The sequence below is a fragment of the Pelobates fuscus genome, chromosome 1 (genome assembly GCF_036172605.1).
Source record: "Pelobates fuscus isolate aPelFus1 chromosome 1, aPelFus1.pri, whole genome shotgun sequence".
In the NCBI taxonomy this organism is placed as follows: domain Eukaryota; kingdom Metazoa; phylum Chordata; class Amphibia; order Anura; family Pelobatidae; genus Pelobates; species Pelobates fuscus.
The window spans coordinates 408,009,124-408,033,072 of NC_086317.1; the positions used below are offsets into that span (position 1 = coordinate 408,009,124).

The following is a 23,949-nucleotide window of genomic DNA, read 5'->3' on the forward strand; positions in this document are numbered from 1 at the left end:
TTGGGGCTCTCTCCTAGAGCTTTGTGCTCTGTTATTTGAATCTAGTGAATTAGTGTTTTATGTATGTGTGTGAGAGGCAGTTGCTGAGTGTTGTGTGTGTGATGCCTAAGGCTGAGTATTGTGTAATGACTCCTGGTAGTGATGGGGTAAAATTGTGCAATAAATAGTGGAGACAATCATAAAAGCCGTAGATTAAATTACTTTTCTTTACTCTTGTCATAGACTGTGACACTTGAGCCTATACACAATGGAGTTTACTTGCTTAGCCACAACGTAGAAAGTAAGAGAACAATAATGGCAGATAGATAGAGCATTTACAAGAGATTGCCTCCTTTAACAGATAGGCACAGAAGTGAAGAGTCTCCTTTTAGTAATTTATTATGGCTTGGTACAGATACATGTGTAGTTGAGGTGGCCAGGAGACCTATGTGGTGCAGAGAGAGATAGGAGGTCAAGTTCGGACAGACTTGACCTGCATGGAAGTTCCAGAGAGTAGTAATTATGGAAACAAGGCTATGGATGGTTTTAATATAGAGAAACAATTGAGGCAAAGTCCATGAGACAGAACAGAGACCTTGGATTGAGTTATTATAATAATAAGGCAACAATGGAGTTTACAGTGAGTTCAGAAAAAAAAGACAATGGTTGGACATATGATTTGAGATTGTGGTCGTGACTTGAGGTCTGATATCAGAGATGGAAAAAGTGACATTGGGGACACACCAGGAACATGCATTTCTTAGCAGTGCTGCTGCTGTAAAATGTATGCAAAATACATATTAAGAAACAGTGCTTGGGGGTGGAGCCAACTGAGGAACGGAGAAGTCGCACTCTTGTGAGTCCCGGGCCATAAGTTAATGAAACTGATGATTTTGGCATGGAAAATCTACCCACTGCTTACCTGCTCCACTCTCTGTTGCCCAGAGAATACTATGGATGCAAACACAAAAAGACAAAAGCCGATAAAGGCCCTACATCCCGAGATATCTGGGAACACTGCAGAAATCACAACTGGGACAAAATGGCAATGAGTGATGAGGGCTCTTCCTACTCTTCAGAGGATATCCCCTTTGATATGGGAATGGATGCTTCAACAGCACCACTGCCAGGCCCCAAGCCCATGCAACCCACTGCCGACGAACCAGTCACTGCCAACCAGCTCAAGACCCTGTTTGCTGAACAGAGGGCCAACATCGCGGCCCTTTTAACCCCTTCAGCCCAGCAGAAGGGCCATGAGGGTGGGGGGGGGACTCCATAGTGCCAGAAAAACTAGTTTGTTTTCCTAGCTCCTTTTCTTATATATATTGAATGCCCCGTTGGCAGGCAGGCATTCCCTCCAATGGCCATTGGAGCAACTAAATGACCTCCATTTGCCTAAATATACATAGGGATTAAGGAGAGAGCGCAGGTAACTTTTTTCTTTTCTTTGGTTTTTACTATATATTGGGGCTGACGTGTACTGTAGTCCTTGCTGCTGGCCCAGATGTGATGGGAGTGAGCGCAGGACTTCTCTTTTTGTATTTGTATTTACTTTGTATCACACAGCCTGGTTACAATGCTGCCGCCCATCCCATGTGTTCCCTATTAAGGGTTAATAAGTATATAGGGGTGTATATAAAAAATACCCCTCTCTGTCTCATTAGAGATATCTTTGCCAGAAGCTCAAGGAAGCAGGCTGAAGGGTCAGTGTTAGGACCCGCTTAGGGGGGTCTGCCTTGACGTTGGCAGGCGGGCATTCCCTCCAATGGCCATTGGAGCAACTAAATGACCTCCATTTGTCTAAATATACATAGGGATTAAGGAGAGAGGACAGGTAACGTTTTTCTTTTCTTTGGTTTTTACTGTATATATATATATATCTATGTATATATAAATAAATAAAAATAATCTGAAATATAGTTACATAGTTACATAGCTGAAAAGAGACTTGCGTCCATCAAGTTCAGCCTTCCTCACATATGTTGTTGCTGTTGATCCAAAAGAAGGCAAAAAACCTAGTCTGAAGCGCTTCCAAATTTGCCACAAACTAGGAAAAAACCCCTTCTTGACCCCAAAATAGCAGTCAGATGTCTCCTTGGATCAAGCAGCTATTACCCCACTAATTAGAAATGATATCCCGGTATATTATGTTTTTGTAAGTATTTATCTAATTGCAGTTTAAACATCTGTATGGACTCTGACAAAACCACCTCTTCAGGCAGAGAATTCCATATCCTTATTGCTCTTACTGTAAAAAAAACTTTTCTTTATCTTAGATTAAATCTCCTTTCTTCCAGCCTATATGTGTGACATCGTGTCCTATGTATAGCCCTGTTTATGAATAGATGTCCAGATGAAGGTTTGTACTGGCCCCGAATATATTTGTATAAAGTTATCATATCCCCTCTCAGGAGCCGTTTTTCCAGACTAAACAGATTTAATTTTTTTAACCTTTCTTCATAATCAAAATGCTCCATTCCTTTTATCAATTTTGTAGCTCGTCTCTGGACTTTTTCTAGTGCCATACCTTTCTTTAGAACAGGCGCCCAAAATTGCACAGCATATTCAAGGTGTGGCCTTACCAGTGATTTATAAAGAGGCAAAATTATATTTTCATCCCGAGAATTTATGCCCCTATTTATACATGACAAAACCTTACTGGCCTTAGCAACTGCAGATTGACATTGCATATTGCTGCCTATTTTATTATCTATAACAATTCCCAAATCCTTCTTGTGTGTGGTTATCCCTAATTCACTACCATTTAGTATGTAAGTTGCTTGTGCATTCTTAAGCCCGAAGTGCATAACTTTGCATTTCTCTATGTTAAATTTCATCTGCCATTTTAGTGCCCAGTCCCCCAATCTATCCAAATCCCTCTGCAGCAAAACAATATCCTGCTCACATTTTATTACTTTACAATGTTTTGTGTCATCTGCAAACACTGATACATGGCTTTCAATGCCTATTTCAAGATCATTTATAAATATGTTAAATAGAATTGGTCCCAAAACAGAACCCTGAGGGACACCACTTACCACTTTAGTCCAGCCTGAAAATTTACCATTAATTACAACTCGTTGTACTCTATCCTTAAGCCAATGCTCTACCCAAGGACAAGAATATTCATCTAGACCAATTTCTTCTAGTTTGAAGACTAACCTATTGTGAGGAACCGTATCAAATGCCTTGGCAAAATACAAGTAGATCACATCCACTGCAACGCCCTGATCTATACTTCTACTTATACGTCTACTTTTGCAAATAGCATGCTGTGATGGGGTAAGTTTTCCCCCAATTTTTTAAAATGTATGGGCTGCCAATCAGTGTCAAATGCAACATAGGCCCAGCAAACCAAAATGGCAAATTTAATGTGTAAAAACTCAAAGGGGGAAAGTCCTATATTTGACCCTGCAACTTTCCAAAACACCATAAAGGCTGGACATGGGCACAGTTGTACTTACGAGACATTGCTGAACACAAATATGTGTATTTTATTCCAATAAAAGCTAACAGTATTATGACATTCACTGTTAAAATGGCATGCAAACCTGTGAATTTTTACACTACATGGATTAAAGCTCAATCCTCAATGGAGAGGGATTTCCATCAATCCCCTTCACAGGTTTTTGGCAGAGCAGGTCAAAAGTTGGGCCGTGCCCCCAACATCTTCTGGCCTTCTTCCTGAGCTACTCTGCACATTTGTTTACATCCCAGAGGTCGTTTAGAAGTAGAGAAAGCCAGGTGAGAGCAAATGCTAGATTGCCCACAGGTGAGACTTATTTTTCTTTGCCCTTTAGTTCTGTTGCATACAGGCAGATTGTTTTATTTCCTCGACAGGTGTAGAAGTTTATCAACAAACAATTGGATTCTTCAGACAGTTCAGGGCTACATTCTTGAATTTAATTTATTCACAATTCAGGTGTTCCTGTCTCTGACCCAAGTATCAGCAGTGGGGCATCGGAAGCTCATCGACGGCATGGTAGAGGCCCTTATCGAGAAGGGTGAGGTGCAATTCATGCTGCATGACGGGGAAGATATCTAGGAGGTTTCGCTGGTCATAAACCTTTGCATCCTGAATGCCTTTGTGATGTAAAGGCACTTCAAAATGGAAGGCATCCATCTCCTTCGAGACCATCTTCGTCTCTGGCAATGGTTCGCCCATCTGGACCTGAAAGTTGCATATCTGTTGGTATCTGCATGGTTTCTGGATCTTCTGGAAATGTGTCAGGGCCCTCTTCTCCTCCACTAGTTCCGGAGTGCCTCTTGGATTTGTTCCCCCTGGTGGGGGAAAGACATCTGAAATTGGTGGCTTAGACTCTTTCCCGGGTACCTGGAACTTTGGCAGCCTATTACAGATGGCTACGGACCTTCTTTGGGATTGTTCGGCTCCTGGAACTTAGAGATGCTACTTGTTGGCATGGAATGCGTGGTGTAGTTGGTGCCTGGAAAAGGATTCTGAACTGGGGAGATCTTACCGATCCATTAAAGGGGCACCATAGTCACCAAAGCAACTTTAGCAATATGAAGCAGTCATGATGTACAGATCATGCTCCTGCAGTCTCACTGCTCAATTCTCTGCCATTTGTTGAATACAAATATGTGTATTTTATTGCAGTAAAAGCTAAAAGTATTATGACATTCACAATTAAAATGCAGAACTAAGAAAATAAAATAATTCTTAAATTCTCACACTTATTAGATTTTATGTTAAATAAATTGTTTCATATATATATATATATATATATATATATATATATATATATATATATATATATATTTAATGTGAAATAAAAGCCCTGTTTGACATATAGCCCAAATTCCAGGTATTGTTTTGATTAGAATTTGTACAATTGCATGTGTTTTTAAGGGGTTAAATAGTAAACAGTCATATTTTACAAGCAAATGGAAATAAAAGTGAAGTGAAATAAAATAAACTTTAATACAGTAGCCTTTAATATTACTATAAGTATTTTGTGGCATTTATTAGCAATAATGATCTTGTTTGTTCAAAAAACAGAACACCGGTTTGAAGCATTAAAATACAATTAATATAATAACAAATCGTTGGGGAACTGTATAATAATTTCTGCTTGATTAACATTTCATTGTGTTTTTGAAAGTATCTTTTATATCCTTGTTTCTAAAACTGTATATTATAGGATTCATCATAGGTGTTAACACTGTGTAAAACATGGCTATAAGTGAGTCCACATCGGAAGAATATGATGGAGTTGGACGCACATACATGAAGATTAGAGGTAGGTAAAAGATGTTGACCACTGCAAAGTGGGATCCACATGTGGAGAAGGTCTTGAAGCGTCCACTGGTGGAGGATATTTTGAGGACAGCAGTGATAATTTTAATGTATGATACAACAACTAGAGTGAAAGATATTAAAAGTACAAAAGCGCCAACAGAGGATCCCACCATCACGTTTAAGGAAGTGTCTGTGCAAGCCAGTTGGAGTAAAGGTGGATGATCACAATAGTAGTGGTGGATAACATTTGGGCCACAAAAAGGCAACCTCAGAGCTAAGATTAATGAAGCCAATGGAGATAAAAATCCACCAATCCATGATACGAGAGCAAGTAAGGTACATAATTGCCTGGTCATGGTAACATGATAATGAAGTGGATTGCAGATAGCTATATAACGATCATAGGCCATCACAGAAAGAAGTAGACATTCAACAGCAACAAAAGAAATGAAAAAATACATCTGTGTAAAGCAACCGGGGTAGGAAATAATTTCAAAGCCAATCGAGAACTTAACTAACATCCTTGGTATGGTAACTGAGGTGTAACTCATATCCAAGAAAGATAAATTGCTGACAAAAAAATACATAGGGGTCTGTAACTTTCGATCCAGATTAATAAAGAAGAATATAAGGCCATTGCCAGTTATTGTGAAAAGATAAATAACTATAAATATGAAAAAGAGTAAAAGCGAAAATCTTTGAAGCCTTGGGAATCCAGAGATGATAAACTCTTTCACACTGTTGTCAGAATAATTTGTCAAATCCAGGATATCAAAGTATTCTTTATTTACCTGCACATAAAGATAATGACATTGTGTGAAATTGTGTCTTTTATATTGAAACATTAACACAAATGCTATATAAGAATAAAGTGGAATTTCCAGCATTCTCAGTAGACCCATGAGCAGTGTGCTGCTTATGCTCTCAGGATATCAATTAAGTCATAGCTGGAAACAAGCACACGCTGCACAGCAAGGTTTCTAGTGTGGTCTTGCCGTACTGCCTAACTAATAGAGGGGCGTGCAGCAAAGTTGTATTCCTCAGCACCCCCTCCCTTGGTAGCCTAGCACTATGGCACTAGCTATAACTGCTTTGAGCAAAATTTAAAAATGGGTTCTTTGACACTCCCCTACCTGTAGAGATCTGAGGCTGTAGAGTCCCACATCCAGGGCCTCAGCCCTCAATACCCCCTAACTCCATGTCTATGGTCACTGTTCACGCTCTCTGGGGAGAGGATTGAAATGCATGGCATGCAAAGACTGCAAACATCTTGGAAGGCCAACGTGGAGGTACATTTCCCCCTTTGATGTGAGTAGGATTTGAAGTGATGTTTGCAAATATGAGTTATAAACTACTGCGCGCTGAGACAAAGTGTCAGGGAACTCTAAGCACTGCAGGCTATGGAATGAGTATACTTTGATAAAGTACTTACAGGGTTGTTCACTAAGCTCACTGAACTGTAGTGAATAAAATGTGGATGGCAACATTCAAGCTAACACAGCTGAGGTGTGACAATTACTGAATAATATAATTTTACCTAAGTTTATCTAATTTGGCCAAAATCTTGTGGCTCAGATTTTCACTCAGTACAATTTGAAGAAAAGTAGCTGATTCACAAAATTCCTATAAGTCAACCATAGTCATATAATTATTACCTACATTTTAGCATTTAATTGGCTATAGTTTATTGTTAAGTGAATAAACCCACAAGTTTACTTGACTGAATGTAACATAATATACTCTAAAGAATGTAACTAAATGTTATTTCCTACACTTAAATCCTTGTTGACATAAAATAATTATTTGTTAATCAATATTTCTTTTCATCCTAGCTATTGTATGCAGAAAAAGATGAAAAAAAATGTTGCCACTGAGATGTCTGCTATAAGGTATGCGGAAAATAAATGCATTTGGTCCAGATTATTACATAAGTGCATGGGATTGGTGCAGTCCATTCTTAAATAATCATCACGTGAAAATGTCATCAATTTCACCATGTTAAAAGTAATATTTAAAAAAAATTTATTAAAACACTCATTACATAAATTGCATAGTAACTTATTAAGTCAGCTTCACTGTATCGGTCACTATACCACATGGACTAAAGTGGTCAGCTCTTTTTTTTTGTCAAACGGGCCTTCCATTATGCTTTTCAAAGCATTTAGACAAGCAGAGAATCATGAGAGGTGTAGTTTTACAAAACATGGATCATTACCCTTTGCCTGCCCTAAGCCGTGGGCCCTAACAAATGAAACCCATGAGTATTTATTTCAGGAAATGGATGTGTGTAATATTAATGATGGAAAACCATGTGTTATTACCAAAATGGATAATAACATTATATCATAAAAAATATAATCTTATTAATGTCTGCATGCATGTTATTTATGACAACTACCTTTCCTGTTGCTTGTTACGCTCTTTTAGGCAGGGCTCTCTTCATCTACTGGTCCCGTATGTGAAACCTGTCAGAATGAATTGTCTTGGTTTATGTATTGAGCAGCACAGTGGAATTTTTTTGCGCTCTATAAACAATTGTAATACAAACTCCCACTGTCTACAAAAGCACAAAAAAGGTGCTCGCTATAATAATATAGTGACCTTAAGGATCACATCAATATTTGAGGGTTATGTGAGATTGAAGCAAGAAAAATCTAAAAAAGCAAATATAATACCATGTGCATAACTGATTAAGCTAATAAGTATATCAATCACACAGAGAATTAAGTCTTTAATAAACAATATTATTTGGAGCATCTGTGAGATATACTGCTTTGGCAGAGTCTTACGCAGAAGGGGAAGGGATAGGTTTTAGGCCATGGCCTACAGTCTATCGTCTTTCAAACTACAGACTGGATATTAGTGGCTGTCTCAGAATATGTTATGATTGATGGACTGCAGTAAGTGGAACCCTGTCATAAAGTCTGTAGCTTGTGTTAGTGGATGAAGTCCTGAACAGTGCTGGCTAGGTGTGTCAGTAAATATCATGCTGGTCACATCATTTATTCTTCTCACCAGGTTTCCTTATTGAGTAATTGAGGCCTGTGGCAGAACCAACCTCGCCACTGTCCACTGGAGAGGCCTGGTTGCTCGCCTGCTCCCTTTAGACTATGGTCCTGCATTTTAAACTTTTATTTTAACAGCAGAAAGGTTTATTTGTGCCTTTCTGCGGACTGTTAAAGCCATGCTACCCCAGATAGCTATGCCATGGAGCCCAGTCGTATACTGAAAGACTGTATGAAAGACTTTGGCTCCATGGCGATTGAACTGGATGTATGTGATCTGAGCACCATTTGGTAATAATGTGTGCTCAGATCTAAGCTATCTGGGGATATGTGGAATGTATATGTTTTATGTACTAAATGTACCAGTATGTATTTTTATGTCTTTTATTGTCCTTTGTCTGCCATGTGTGTAATGGAGTTTGCCTCTGTCCTTGGATATAATTGGATTCCTTCCCAATTATCTCCAGGCCAGAGGGGAGGGATTGTCTGTTTGTGCTGGGTGTGTTTTACGGTTCTCCTGTAAATGATTGGTTGTACTGTGCCCCACCCTGTGGGATGTCCCCTTGCATGTGGACTTGCATAAAAGCCAGTGTGTGGCCATTACAGGAGAGTTCCTGCTTAACCCTCAAAGTGAAGTGTTGTCTCATTCTTGGGGGGAATTTGACTGTATGCCAATTGCCAGGAGTGTAAGCTATTCGCATTGCTTTTCCTGTTCGGCTGCTTCCAGGGTTCGTGTGTCTCTTGTTCGGGAGTAGCTGCTGGTCTATCGGGAAAGGGGATTATCGCCTAAACGTTTTTTATCCTCTTGTGAGCGAAACGGTCCGCAACAAGGCCTGCTGGTGTATTTTCAAATATGCATTGACAATCATCCTCTGCTTCTGAACCAGTTGGTCCAGATGTCTGTTGGAGAAGGAGATAACCACTGGTGGTAAAGTGTCTTGAGTGTCTTGAGCTGGACTGTCTCTCCCACTCCCTCATTCCCACCTCCTCTCCCTATCAAATTTTCTGATCAACAGAGCATTGCAATTTAATCCTATATGAGAGTCCCATTTTTGAAGGTAGATTCACTGTAAAGGTTCCTAAATATTTTATGTCCTTTGAGCATCCTTATACTCTTGTGTTAATTCTACAAGTTATATTCCAGATAATGAAAAAACTGAGACAATAAAATATCCAAAAAAATAAAAATGAAAAATAAGAAAGCTGTGGTAACAAGCAATAGATATTGCCAGCTTGCAAAAACAAGTCACATGCTTCATAATAATTGCAGCATTATATGAAGTCACTAGCATTTAAGACGAATATGAATTTGTCCAAAAAAAAAGAGTTAAATACAAAATTAAATTAAATCTTATTTAGAGAATGTATCAAGAGAACTTCTTGAAAAGTTCTAAAGTCACAAATATAGTCCTTTAGTTATAAACAAAAACAACATAGAGAACTGTGATAGCATAGATCCCACCCCATATGTGGGAATCATGACTGTTTTAGAGTTGAGATGAATACGTTATCCTCCTAGATTCAGCAGATCTCTGAAATTGTTTTAAGACGTGCTTTTCTTCCAGAGGTTTCTTGTGAGGGTCCAGACCGAGGCTGGGTGCTCGGGATGTCTCTATCTTTTCAAAGGCCCTGGCATAATGGAGAGATGCATTCAAATTTATATCGTTCCTCCAGCGTAATCACGTACAAGCACGATGATGCAATCTTGATACAGTGGGTTAATGGCCTATGACAATATAGGAAGGAGCACCCACCCTGTTTCCATGTGGCATGCCCTCCAGCATCATCACGTCTTGCAAATGACGCACACAAGCTTGTAGTTTCTCACTCCATCCCCTAACTTACCTTCAGAACTACTTTATGGTAGCCATATCCATAACAAATGTCCTTTCTCACCCTATCATGAATTCCCCTTGTCTCTAGTTCATTAAGAGAATATAGGGTCATGAAAACTAAATTTTCTTCAGTGAAGCCAATCACTTAAGAATGTATTTCATTTATTTTGCACCTTGGGCAACTTGTCCTTCCACTATGTTTCCTAGTCATGTTTAACCTACTCAGTCATTTGCTTTTGAATGTCATGCATTTAATTAGTATTACACTATAATATTGGAATCCCTGAAATCATTCTCACCTCTGTACAGATTATATTCTCACTGTAACAGTATCCGTTTAGTTCTGTGCCATCCGTCTGACCCAGCATCATTGTTGAGTCAATTTTGATGCTGGTCGCTGCCATACACTATAAATACCTGTATTTTTCTGCAATGTCCATCAGACTCCGCATCATTCTTGGATCAGAAGCTGGGTGCTATACTGAAACACCCATGAGCTGAAGATCCATGCACCAAAAAGATTATGCATTTTTCGTGCCATCCTCCCAATATCAATGCGCATGTACGTTCTGGTATGTGCCTTTGGCTTTTCTCTCCTCAGACTGTATAACAATACAATAAACGTATTTTCTTTTTGGAATCCGTGGAAGGCTTATATGAAAAATGGGATAAGAGTGAAGGCATATATATATATAAGCCATGGTAAAATGTATTTACCTATTTATGTTGTGTTTATAATTATTATAAAAAAAAAATTCTGTCTGTGTGGTGTTTTATTTAAGGAAAATCTCGAGGACTGCTGGATGATAAAGCTCTCGGGTACTAGAGAATATGCATACATATGTCATTTTAATGTTTTTTTCATTCTTGAATGTATATTTTGTTGGTTCCTCAAAATAAATAAAGAATTGAAAAATAATGCTTTTCTATAAGTGATTATACACTACACACAACCCTCTTCGCCTTAAATCTGAGACCTCGGGACGGGGGCCCGGGACGGGGGGAAGGGAATGGGAGAGATGCACCTTCAACGGACATTCTGAGGCTGGATTCATCAATCCCTACAGATACAATGAGAAGCGGAGCCCCAATAGTAGCCCCGTAGTCTGCCAGCGAGTATCATACGGGATATGGTACGCTAGAACAGAAGGGGAGCCCCCCCAACAGTTCCCATAAGTTAACCCTTTAGCACACCAGACGCGGACATTAACAAAATATTGTTACTCTGAAGTATGTATGTTGGTTAAATTGTTTTCTACTGACAAAAACCTAAATAAAGAATGTCAAAAAAAAAGTGATTATAAATAAGAAAATTACAATTATTTATATAGCGCCAAACCAAGACAAACACTTAATTTTAACTAAACGTGACTGACATAATAGATTAGTAGATAGAGAGTACAAACAAGCTTACAATCTAAAAGAAAAAAAAGAACAATATTAACCCACATATTCCCTTTGCCGTGCCTCTACCAACATATCTAAAATAGATATGGAAAGAATTTAGTTATAATGGATAATTAAAGATTGATTTGCTCGTAATTTCCCATTCCTCACTTACCTTTTGGAAATGAACTCCCATAGTCGTAGACTTTGAAAATTAAAAAAGTGAAACTGAAACATGTAATATTTACATGCCAAGATTTATTTAGCACACTGACTGAAGCCAACTGCAGTTTTTGTTTCTATAATGGGATCAGATAAAAAAAAACTGAAATGCAACAGGCTTTTTTTTTTTTCAAGAATGGAGGTGTGATTGTTTGCCTGAACCTCTTTTATGTCTCTCTAATCTGCTTTAGGGCTTATAAATAATATCTTAGTTCCCAGGGGGCTGATTAAAACAAGTTTACACACTTTATGCACATCTGAGGCTTGTTTAAGTGTTTGTTGGATGTTTTACGAAAATAGTAGAAAAAAAATAAAGAAATGGTCCTTTCGTGAATAAGATACATAATTAGAGATGATTTGATCAAATTTGAATATTTATTAAAAAAGAAATACAATATTTTTTTATTTAAATAAGTTAATACTCCATAAATGCAGCTATATCCAAAAGGCAAGTTAATAAGGTTTTCTCCATTCACGGTGTGTCTCTTGTTTCATGAGGATGCGGATCCCTTGCTCACTATGCCTAAAGAGCCATTAGGCCTACTCACTGATGAGGCTCAATCAAGACCAAAATTATTTCCTGGTGTAATTCAATCGCTTAGAACCCAGGTGGCGTTTTGATTCTGGACTGCACAAGTGCCTAGACTGATATTCATATAGTATGCGACCTCTCTGCAATGGCACAAAAAAGCTAAAATTTGTTTACTCCTTTGTGCATACTGATCATATGGCTTTTCACTTTGTTATGATGATGTGTACATGGTATAGATTCCCTCGGAAATGGCACAAGTGAGCTTAAACTTATTTGAGACAAAAGTGCAGAGTCACATTAAAATAGCCCAAGCCCCTAGGCAGGATGCGGGATTGAGGCTCTCTCCTAGAGTTCTATACTCTGTTCTTTGAATCTATCACATTAGTGTTTTGTGTATGTGTGTGAGGTAGCAGCTGCTGAGTGTTTTGTGTCTGGGGTTCAGTATTGTGTGTCATCGATCCAGGTATTGATTAATATTGTAATATTGTGCAATAACTGGAGGGGACACTAGTTAAAACAGTCGATGAAATCACTTTTCTTTACTCTTGCCATAGACTGTGGCACTTGAGCCCATACACAATGGAGTTGACTTGGTTAGACAAAACTTAGAAAGTAAGAGAACAATAATGGCGGATATATACAGAATTTACAATATATCGCCTCCTTTAACAGATAGACACAGACGAGTAGGATCTCCTTGTAGTGGTTTAATATTATGTACAGATAAATGCATAGTTAAGGTGGCCAGGAGACCTATGTGGTGCAAAGATAGATAGGAGGTCAAGTGGGAGCAAATTTGAGCACCACGGAAGCTCCAGATTAGTAACTATGGCAATAAAGCAATGGAGGGCTTTAACATTGAGAAACAATTGAAGAAAAGTCCATATATATTGATAAACTATATATTGATAAAGCAATAGTTGAAAGGATGATCTGAGATTGTGGTTGTGAGTTGAGGTCTGACAGCAGAGATGGAACAAGGGAAATTGGGAGCACACCTGGAACATGCATTTATTAGCAGTGGTGCTGCTGTAAAGTCAATAATCTATACTGTGGCGAAACCAACCTTGCCACTGGGCATTGGAGAAGCCTGTTTGCCCGCCTCCTGCCTGCTGACTATGGCCCCTGGGAGATTTGGCCCTTTAAATACAGTATTTGGGAATATTATATTTTATTATGCTGCTGCTGGCCCTTTAAGAACCATCTGGGGACATACTGTGAGACTTTTGGGAACAATGCCCCTTTAAGACAGTGTCCCCAGTGTCCCCAGACCTATTTAGAACAATGCTCCTTTAAGACTTTGTCCCCAGACTGTTAATATACTGTGTTCCTGGCTTTCTTCCACTTGGTTCAGTAAATGGGGCTTACTGAACCAGGTACCACACAGGCGGACCACCCAGAAGTGGAAGTGTGCAGGCAATTTACCTCCCAGGCTGGAAAGCCTGCTGTAGGTATATTGCCGACCACTGAGGGGCCGCCGTTCGCGCAAACGAACACGTGGTGGCGGGCATTTTAATTTAGCTGAAGTTTTACCTTCTCCAGACTTCAATGCATTTGACAGTTCGAACGCCGTTCGACAGTTCATTCGACAGTTCATTCGACAGTTCATTCGACAGTTCATTCAACAGTTCGACAATTCAAATGGTTGTCGTTCGTATGTTTGAACTGACTTTAACATGGGAAATAGACCGACCGCACAGCCTGATTCTCTGGAACTGTTTTGGGCATGAAAATGTGCTTGCGGTCGGTCAAAAAGGGACCCCCAGCTAACGTTTTAACCCCTGGATGGAATTGGCTGAATTTTGACTATGTTTATAACTAAAGTGTGCTGAGTTCGAATATGTGATTTTATGTTTGTGGCATGTATATTTTGGAAGTTATTAATATTTTTTAAAAACTGAATTTCTCTGCCTGTGATAATTATATTACCCATTGTGTTCAGTAATCATATCACAGGCAGAGGGGAGGATTTTGGGTGGGAGTGTCTGTGTGTATTGTACGGATTGAACTGGTTGTATTTCAAAACCCTGTGGGCAGTACTATATTTGTGGATTGTGAATAAAAGAGGCTGTATGCGCCAGTACAGTCAGTTCTGTTTGACCTCAAAACAAAGTGTTGTCTCGTTATTGGGGGAGTTGGATTGTATGCTGATTGCCAGGAGTGTAAGCTGATTGTATGCTTTAGATAAGATAAGAGGAGTGTGTCAGACACCTCATACACATATGAGGGTGAGTGACAAACAATGGTCAGTTCGGTGGTTCCAGTTCCACCATATAGGGCTTGTACCCAGGTTAGAGTATTAAACAAAAAGTAAATAGATAATGTAGAGACTCACCGAAGTGAGGCTCATGAGCTGGTTTTAATACAATAGATACTGAATAGTTTAACATATATATAAATGACTTAACCAGACGCACTGTATATTATCTATATTATCCTGATGTGTAACTCCAAATAAAGGGCATAGATTCTAATAAAAATACTTTATAATGTTCTTTGACAGAACAGAAATCCATAAGAACACATAATGCCACTGGGGAGTACCAACAGGGAAAGATACGATATACTTAGAAATGGAATGCACAGGCTATGAAAATAGTGGTAGATTCTTTAAACAATGAACATAATAGAGAATCGCCCAAAGTCAGATTGGTATACTGCACATGATGCCAACGGAAGCATAGTCCTAGATTCCTAGATAATGCGCCTCCAAAGTATATGAGGCTAATCACTGTTAAATCTGAGAAGTTCTAGAGGTAGAAATCCAACTAAAAAGTGGTCAAAAGAGCAGTTATCCATGCAACTCCTAAAAAACACCTTCAAGGGTGTTCTATACTTTCCCTGAAAGCGGAAAGAAGGAGAGATAGCACCTCCGATTAGCATCAAACAGTACCAACTATAACAGGGGAGTAAAAGCAAAGGAGCAATAATATGTATCCCTATAACTCCTAAGGAAACACCTTCAAGGGTGTTCTATGCTGACCCTAGGAGCTCCAAGAAGGCAGGGACATAGCTACTCCAAATGCTTGTGGCGTTCCAATTCTTAATATAAGCGGTGCTGTCTGGACAGAAAACTTAGGTGACCCAAATAAAGTTAATTAAACACCTAGTGTTCCCATAGTGCTAAGTGAACAAAATAATAAATAAAATAAAAGGACCCGACGCGCGTTTCGGTGCGTTCTAATGCACCTTCGTCAGGGGATAACCATTATCCCCTGACGAAGGTGCATTAGAACGCACCGAAACGCGCGTCGGGTCCTTTTATTTTATTTATTATTTTGTTCACTTAGCACTATGGGAACACTAGGTGTTTAATTAACTTTATTTGGGTCACCTAAGTTTTCTGTCCAGACAGCACCGCTTATATTAAGAATTGGAACGCCACAAGCATTTGGAGTAGCTATGTCCCTGCCTTCTTGGAGCTCCTAGGGTCAGCATAGAACACCCTTGAAGGTGTTTCCTTAGGAGTTATAGGGATACATATTATTGCTCCTTTGCTTTTACTCCCCTGTTATAGTTGGTACTGTTTGATGCTAATCGGAGGTGCTATCTCTCCTTCTTTCCGCTTTCAGGGAAAGTATAGAACACCCTTGAAGGTGTTTTTTAGGAGTTGCATGGATAACTGCTCTTTTGACCACTTTTTAGTTGGATTTCTACCTCTAGAACTTCTCAGATTTACCAGTGATTAGCCTCATATACTTTGGAGGCGCATTATCTAGGAATCTAGGACTATGCTTCCGTTGGCATCATGTGCAGTATACCAATCTGACTTTGGGCGATTCTCTATTATGTTCATTGTTTAAAGAATCTACCACTATTTTCATAGCCTGTGCATTCCATTTCTAAGTATATCGTATCTTTCCCTGTTGGTACTCCCCAGTGGCATTATGTGTTCTTATGGATTTCTGTTCTGTCAAAGAACATTATAAAGTATTTTTATTAGAATCTATGCCCTTTATTTGGAGTTACACATCAGGATAATATAGATAATATACAGTGCGTCTGGTTAAGTCATTTATATATATGTTAAACTATTCAGTATCTATTGTATTAAAACCAGCTCATGAGCCTCACTTCGGTGAGTCTCTACATTATCTATTTACTTTTTGATTGTATGCTTTTCCTGCTCAGCTGTTTACAGCATTCATATGCTTGAGAGCATTCGTATGCTTCTCCGGTTCGGTGGTTGTGGTGTCTGCTGCAGTGCTTGGAGTCCTCAGGAAGCGCTAGGAGCATCCTTCAACAGAGGTACCCAGTCGGGGTGCCCATCGATCCGTTACATATACAAAATACATATTAAGGAACAGTGCTTACACTAAAATACAGATTTACATTTTACAAGGCTATTTAAAATTACCTATCTCAGCAAACAAATATGGGGATTTGGTTCCACCATATGGCCATATTGTGTTAAGTCCACAGCTATATCAAAGTACCCCAATATTGGTAGACCCTACACTAATACTAACATAGGAGACAAACACGATTACTACCATACTTACGATGCAAATAGTGCCAATGCTAAATTAATATAACTTAAACTGAAGTGCATTCAATTAATCCATTGTAAGTGCACTGCAAATACATAAAATTTTAAAGAAATTTGAGCAAAAACAATTTAAAAAATATAATGCCATAAATAGATAATGAAAGTGAAAGTGCTTCTATGTAAATAATAACAATGCATATGATAAATCTGTTCTATATCAAATACATTTTGTTAAGGTGATATAAACCTACTCAAATTTAGACTTTCCTGTGGTCACTTCCAAATGGAAATCTGAAATAGAGGCACGGGGCAGGGTGCTCAACCCAAAAGGAATCTTTTCTGCACTACAAACATACATAGAAATAGAGGAATTGGGAGCACACCCAGAACATGCAATTTTTAGAGTGATTCCAGAGTTGGAACCAGGGTCACCTAAGGGCTAAGTAGTTGAGTAGTCAAGAATGAGAGACAGGAGCCAACTTCAGAGAACAATGAGTGATGCAATCTGAGTCATCGAGAAGTGCCAGGACCAGTGGTTTACCTAGGGTAAGGCATGTAGAGCGCATGTCCTGGCCGCCAGATAAGGAGGTGCTACAGAGAATTAGTTTTTTTTCAAATATTTTTTATTGTAATTTTACAGAAAATTAAGCATATATGTTCAACAGCATTTTTACATTATTTCATACAATACGGTAAATTGAATTATTCCATTGCGTAATCATTCAGGTCCATTCTTAAATGGATAGTCATTAGATTTGAGTATCTAAAAGTTAATATTGTCTAGGAATAAATTACTTATCCAAAATACTGCCTTCAACGAGGTATATCTTACACAACATATAATATAAATATCACATACAACATACAGCGTAAGGACACCTGTGGAGAGTAAAGAGGATGGGGGGCTCCAATATAGCTTCTTTAATAATATTGAATCAATCAAGAACCATTTTAGGGATAATATTGATAGTAATTTTCTAAGTGAATATATATAATTATATTCTTACCAGGGTTTTATTTATTTAGAGAATCTATTCTTTATAATAATCAAACCAGTTTTTCCATTTTTGGTTATAGGTATCAGTATTGTTATCTTTAAAATAGACATCCTTTTCCATTACACCATGATATTGTATTTGGGCTTTGATCTCTATTAAAGATGGAGATTCAGTATGTCTCCAATTTCTAGTCATACACAGTTTAACTGCCATTAAAACGTGGATAATTAGATATAAAGATAGTTTAGCCATTTTTGGCATATCTAGATGAAATAAAACATTTTCTGGGGACAAAGTGATATCTACTTTAAAGTCGGAGATTGTCCAGGCCAGTGCAGTCTCACCAAATATGTTTAAGTGAACCTAGTTCACTATTACATCTCCAACATACGTTGGAGGAATTTGTTTGAAATTTGCATAATTTAGTGGGGACCATATACCATCTGTGGATGATTTTAAGGAACATTTCTTGTATATTTATACAATGAATCGTTTTCCTTATTAATTCAAATTAGTTTAACCAATCTTGCCAGGAAAAAGATTTATCTAGGTCAAGTTTCCACTTGATAACTGTGTTCAGTTTAACTTCTTGATTAAGTGTATCCAAGGCCCTTCTAGTTCTTGAAGGTTTATTATTGAACTCCCCATAGAGGATCTTATCGAGGGGCAAATCTCTGATTATAGAAGTTTTATGAAGGAAATCGAATATTCTTAGGTAAGTAAAATATTCGTTATTCGATAAGCCTAGTCTTCCTTGTAGGTTCAGAAAACTAAAAATCCCTGAAATACCATATAAATCTTGGATTTTTTACCAAGTTTCCAAGTGTCCAACCAGACAGATTAAGGTCTTGGATAAAAAAAATTTAAGATTTCCAAAGGAGCATTTATGGAAATTTCTTTATCGGCTCAATAGATTGAAAAATATGGGAGATAAGTCAATTATCTATATGTAGATTTTTAAACAATTTCTTACCTACCCAGAAAAGACCAAAGGGTTCAAAAGTACCACACATTTTATTTTCATATATATATACCATGCTTTTGTTGTTGAATTTCTGTTTCCCCATTCTAAAAAACGGGAGAACATTACAGTGTCATGAGTATAAAATAAAATATATTCAGAAAGGATAATCCTCCTTCAGCTAATCTGGTTGACATAACTTTAATCGCGATCCATGGTTTCTTATTACCCCAGACATAAGATACAAGTGTCATCTTTGGGACTCTAAGGGCAATTGTGCGAAAAAGATATTCCAATTTTGGAAGTAAGTATGCTCTAATAATATTAATTCTTCCAAGCCCTGATGCTACAGCGAAATTTTAGAGATGGTGAATATGTATAAACTGACACCTGGGACATGTTGTTTCGGGCACCAGGCAGTTTTTTTGGGGGGGGCTTTTAACCCTGGCACGGGCAAGTGACAGGTCTGCTCTAATGGCAGACTATAGCTGTCAGCTTTGTAAGAAATAATATGGAGATATGACTATATGTCATATTTCCCCACTGCTATCTGCTGCAATCCTGGGAGCCAAAGTGGCTGAGGAGTTGGAAAGATAATATAGAAGACAGCTTCTGTAGGTTTCCATTCCCACCTTGCACCTTTTTCCCTCCTCTGGCCAATGGATGACTATTAAATAAGCATGGCTGTAAGATGGAACTTATGATGATATGGGTCATGCTTGGGAGGGTAAAGGGTGGTAAAGGGAATGGTTGGTGAAGAAAGGGAAAATAGTGATATTGGAGCACATGGCTGTATTTGGGAAGGGAGGATGGAGGGGATTTTTAATGGGCATTTGATTATCTTTTAAACATGGCAGGAAAGACAGATGTTGAAGTAATATGCGATTGGTCAGGAAAATACATCTGGTAAAGGACATGGTAAGAAGGGCAGAGGTTAAAATTGGACATAACATTGAGGGCAGAGTCTGGTATGGGACATGAGAGAGAGGGCAGTGCAGTGGCGGATCCAGAGCCTGATCTCGGGAGGGGCACTTGTAGATTATTTAAAGAAATAATCCAGACACAATAACCACTACAGCTCAGTGTAGTGGTTATGGTGTCTATAGTGCCGGGACCCCCTCCCAGAGTAAGTAGTCAAACCGTTTAAGAACAGTTTGACAACTTACCTGAAGTCTGCTGGGAAATGGGGCTGTAGTAGTGCATTGGAGCAGTAGTGTGTGTGAGTGGTGCAATGTGTAAGGGGTGCAGTGTGTGTGTGAGGGGGACAGTGTGTGAGCGTGTGTGAGAGCGGCAGTGTATGTCAGGGATGCAGTGTATGTGTGGGACAGTATGTGTGTGTAACAGTTGCAGTGTGTGTGTGTGAGTATTGCAGTGTATGTGTGAGTGTGGGCAATGTGTGTATATGGGGCGGCAGTGTGTGTGTATGAGGGGGCAGTATGGGGGGCAGTACAGGTCTATGGGGGTCAGTGTGTGTGTATGAGGGGGCAGTATGGGGGCAGTACAGGTCTATGGGGGTCAGTGTGTGTGTATGGGGGCCAGTGTGTGTGTATGGGGGCAGTATGGGGGGCAGTGTGTGTGTATGGGGGGCAGTATGGGTGTATGGGGGGCAGTGTGGGTGTATGGGGGGCAGTGTGGGTGTATGGGGGGCAGTGTGGGTGTATGGGGGGCAGTGTGGGTGTATGGGGGCAGTGTGGGTGTATGGGGGCAGTGTGGGTGTATGGGGGCAGTGTGGGGGGCAGTGTGTGTGTGTATGGGGGGCAGTATGGGTGTATGGGGGGCAGTGTGGGTGTATGGGGGCAGTGTGGGTGTATGGGGGCAGTGTGGGTGTATGGGGGGCAGTGTGGGTGTATGGGGGGCAGTGTGGGTGTATGGGGGGCAGTGTGTGTGTATGGGGGCAGTATGGGGGGCAGTGTGTGTATGGGGGGCAGTATGGGTGTATGGGGGGCAGTATGGGTGTATGGGGCAGTGTGGGTGTATGGGGGGCAGTATGGGTGTATGGGGCAGTGTGGGTGTATGGGGCAGTGTGGGTGTATGGGGCAGTGTGGGTGTATGGGGCAGTGTGGGTGTATGGGGGGCAGTGTGGGTGTATGGGGCAGTATGGGTGTATGGGGCAGTATGGGTGTATGGGGCAATATGGGTGTATGGGGCAATATGGGTTATGGGGGGCAGTATGGGTGTATGGGGGCAGTGTGGGTGTATGGGGGGCAGTGTGGGTGTATGGGGGGCAGTGTGGGTGTATGGGGGGCAGTGTGGGTGTATGGGGGGCAGTGTGGGTGTATGGGGGGCAGTGTGGGTGTATGGGGCAGTATGGGTGTATGGGGCAGTATGGGTGTATGGGGGGCAGTATGGGTGTATGGGGGCAGTGTGGGTGTATGGGGGCAGTGTGGGTGTATGGGGGGCAGTGTGGGTGTATGGGGGGCAGTGTGGGTGTATGGGGGGCAGTATGTGTGTAATGGGGGGCAGTGTGTGTGATATAAGGGTATGGGGTCTTTTTTTTTATATTTTTTTTTTATTTTATTTAAATAAATATTCTATGTCCCCCCTCCCTTCTTACCTTTACTGGGGGAGGGGGGACATTTCCCTGGTGGTCCGGTGGGCGATTCATTGATGGTCCCAGTGGGGAGAGTTCACTCTCGCGAGATTTGGAGCGTTTCCGTGGTAACCGCGGCAACGCTCCAAATCTCGCGAGAGGAGGACCCGGAGGAGCTGCAGCCTGACCTCCGGGTCCTCCCTCTAACTCCCTCCCTCCCCCGCCGGCCGCCAGCACAGTGCCTGCGGACCGGGGAGGGAGATCTGTGATCTCCGGTCCGCACGCACATTTAAGGGCTGGCAGGGGAGGGAGAGGGAGAGGGAGACCGTCGGTATTCTCGGGGGGGGCAATTGCCCCGTTGCCCCCCCCCTGGATCCGCCACTGGGGCAGTGGCTTGTATAGGATAATGCACATTACATACAGCCAGCACACACATTACACACAGTTTGTATTTTTTAACTGATTTTATGGTGAAAGTATCTAAAAGATGGCTGTCAGATGCAATTTCAGTGCTTGCCAAAGGTTGCTATTTTCAGTAGATAAGCCTCTGATAAGAACCACAAGGAAGGTCTTAATTTTAAACTGCACCTGATTGAGATACATATCATGATGCTCCATCAATTTAATGATATGTGCAGGGAGGGCCTCCCTCACAGTCAGTGCTGGCAATCCAGACAGAGGATATCTGAGCCAAGGTCCTAGGCAGCTGCGTATGTTTCCTAATCTTCCTAATGGGTGATCCGGCTCTGCTGGAGGGAGAACAAAACTACAGACAAACTATTAAAAGCCCATTTTCAATCTTAGTCTGATGAATATACCGGTAATTCATGTTATGGATACAAAAAAATAATATATCAGATTATTGTAATATCAGGAAGAAGAAGAATGCCCTTTTTCTTTTTGTAACTTTGACATACCAGTGCAATAAAAGTGGCCAGTGGTTCCAAATCTTATGAATAGAGTAGAGCGAACCCGAACTGAAAAGTTCGGGTTCGTACCGAACATTACGTATTTGGACCCCGAACACGAACACGGACATATCACTGTATGTTCAGGTTTGAGTTCGGTGTTCGGCGATTTAATGACACGTTTTAAAAGGCTGCAGGGCAGTCAATCAACAAGCGTTTGACTTATGTGCCCTTAGAAGCCATCACAGCCATTCCTACTAATGGTATTGCTGTGATTGGCCAGTGCAGCATGTGACCCAGCTAGTAGGGGCATGTCTATTAAACAGTGAGCAGTCCCTCTTGAGCCCCCACCCGCGACGCGCGAGTGGGGGCTTTTAAACTAAAGGGGGGACCTATTGCCCCCCCCGGCCCCCACCCCTGAGCGGCTGGTGGGGGCCCTAAATACCAATAAGGGGGGGACCTATTGGGGTGGGGGCCGGGTGGAGGACATTAGGTCCCCCCCTTATTGTTATTCAGGGCCCCCACCCGCCGCGCAGGGGTGGGGGCCGGGGGGAGGACATTTGGTCCCCCCCTTATTGTTATTCAGGGCCCCCACCCACCGTGCAGGGGTGGGGGCTGGGGGGAAGGACAATAGGTCCCCCCCCAAATTCATATTTATGGCCCCCACCCACCGCTCAGGGGTGGGGGCCGGGGGGGAGGATAGTAGGCCACCCCTTATTGTTATTTAGGGCCCGCACCCGCCGCACAGGGGTGGGGGTGGGGGGAGGACAGTAGGTCTCCCCCCTTATTGTTATTTAGGGACGCCCACCCACCGCTCAGGGTTGGGGGCCGGGGGGGGGAGGACAGTAGGTCTCCCCCCTTATTGTTATTTAGGGATGCCACCAGCCGCTATGGGGTGGGGGCTGGGGGGAGGACAGTAGGACCCCCCCTCCACATTCTTATTTAGGGCCCCCACCCGTCGCACAGGGGTGGGGGCAATAGGTTTTTTTTTTTTTTTACAGTGAGCCACTGGCTGCTCACTGTTTACTAGACACGCCCCTACTCGCGGTATTGCGAGTAGGGGCTAAATTTACTAATACTAAGTAATCTTTACTTAGTATTAGTAAATGTGGCTGAAAGACCAATTTAGGTGACCAGTTTAGGTCTTTCAGCCTTTTGGTAGATAGCTCCCTAATACCGTGTGAATTCAGGAGTTATCTACTAAGCGGCTGCTGTTATTTTTAAGTGATTTCCCTATCCACATTTGTTTGCAGGGCACTTGTCCTACTCTTACCCCCATTTTACTTCCTTTTGCAGCCCTCTAGCCCTTTCCAGGAGTTTTTTTAGAGCCATTTTTGTGGTCAAAAGTTCGGGTCCCCATTGACTTCAATGGGGTTCGGGTTCAGGGTCAAGTTCGGGGTCAAGTTCGAGCCCGAACCCGGACTTTTTTTCAAAGTTCGGCCGAACCCGCCGGACCGGAACATCCAGGTGTCCGCTCAACTCTTATATTGATCCTATCTTACACAGTGAAAGATTCCAGCTGGTTAGTGTTGATTAAAACACTGAAAGCGTTAAAACTAAGAGCCAGTCCTTAAGTGAATCATATTTCAAGCTGCATGATATATTTTTCTTTTTTATGTGAAGTATGATCTAATAGGAGGAAGAAAGGGAGGGTACTATCCTTTTAAATTCTTTATTTTTCCATTGACAAAGACTGCAGCACATCAATAATATGAAACTTGTGAATAAGCCGCTGCGTCAAACATATAGTGTTGCATAAATGATTCGTAAGTAAGGCAAAAATCTTTAACAACATGTAATGCCTCAAACATAAGTGACTGGCTTGTTCAGTCTGTCAATGATTT

The 23,949-nt window shown here is 40.9% G+C and overlaps 1 protein-coding gene across 1 annotated transcript; it reads right to left on the minus strand.

Annotated features, from left to right (window-relative positions):
• Nucleotides 1–3,925: 3,925 nt before the first annotated feature.
• Nucleotides 3,926–11,782, minus strand: LOC134577521 (olfactory receptor 6N1-like). The gene is made up of 3 exons (XM_063436330.1): nt 11,641–11,782; nt 5,082–6,030; nt 3,926–4,260 (listed from the first exon to the last, which is right to left on the minus strand). Exons 1-3 carry the CDS (start codon nt 11,659–11,661, stop codon nt 3,926–3,928), a joined length of 1,305 nt encoding a protein of 434 aa, XP_063292400.1. The 5' UTR covers nt 11,662–11,782.
• Between the last annotated feature and the right edge of the window lie 12,167 nt (nt 11,783–23,949).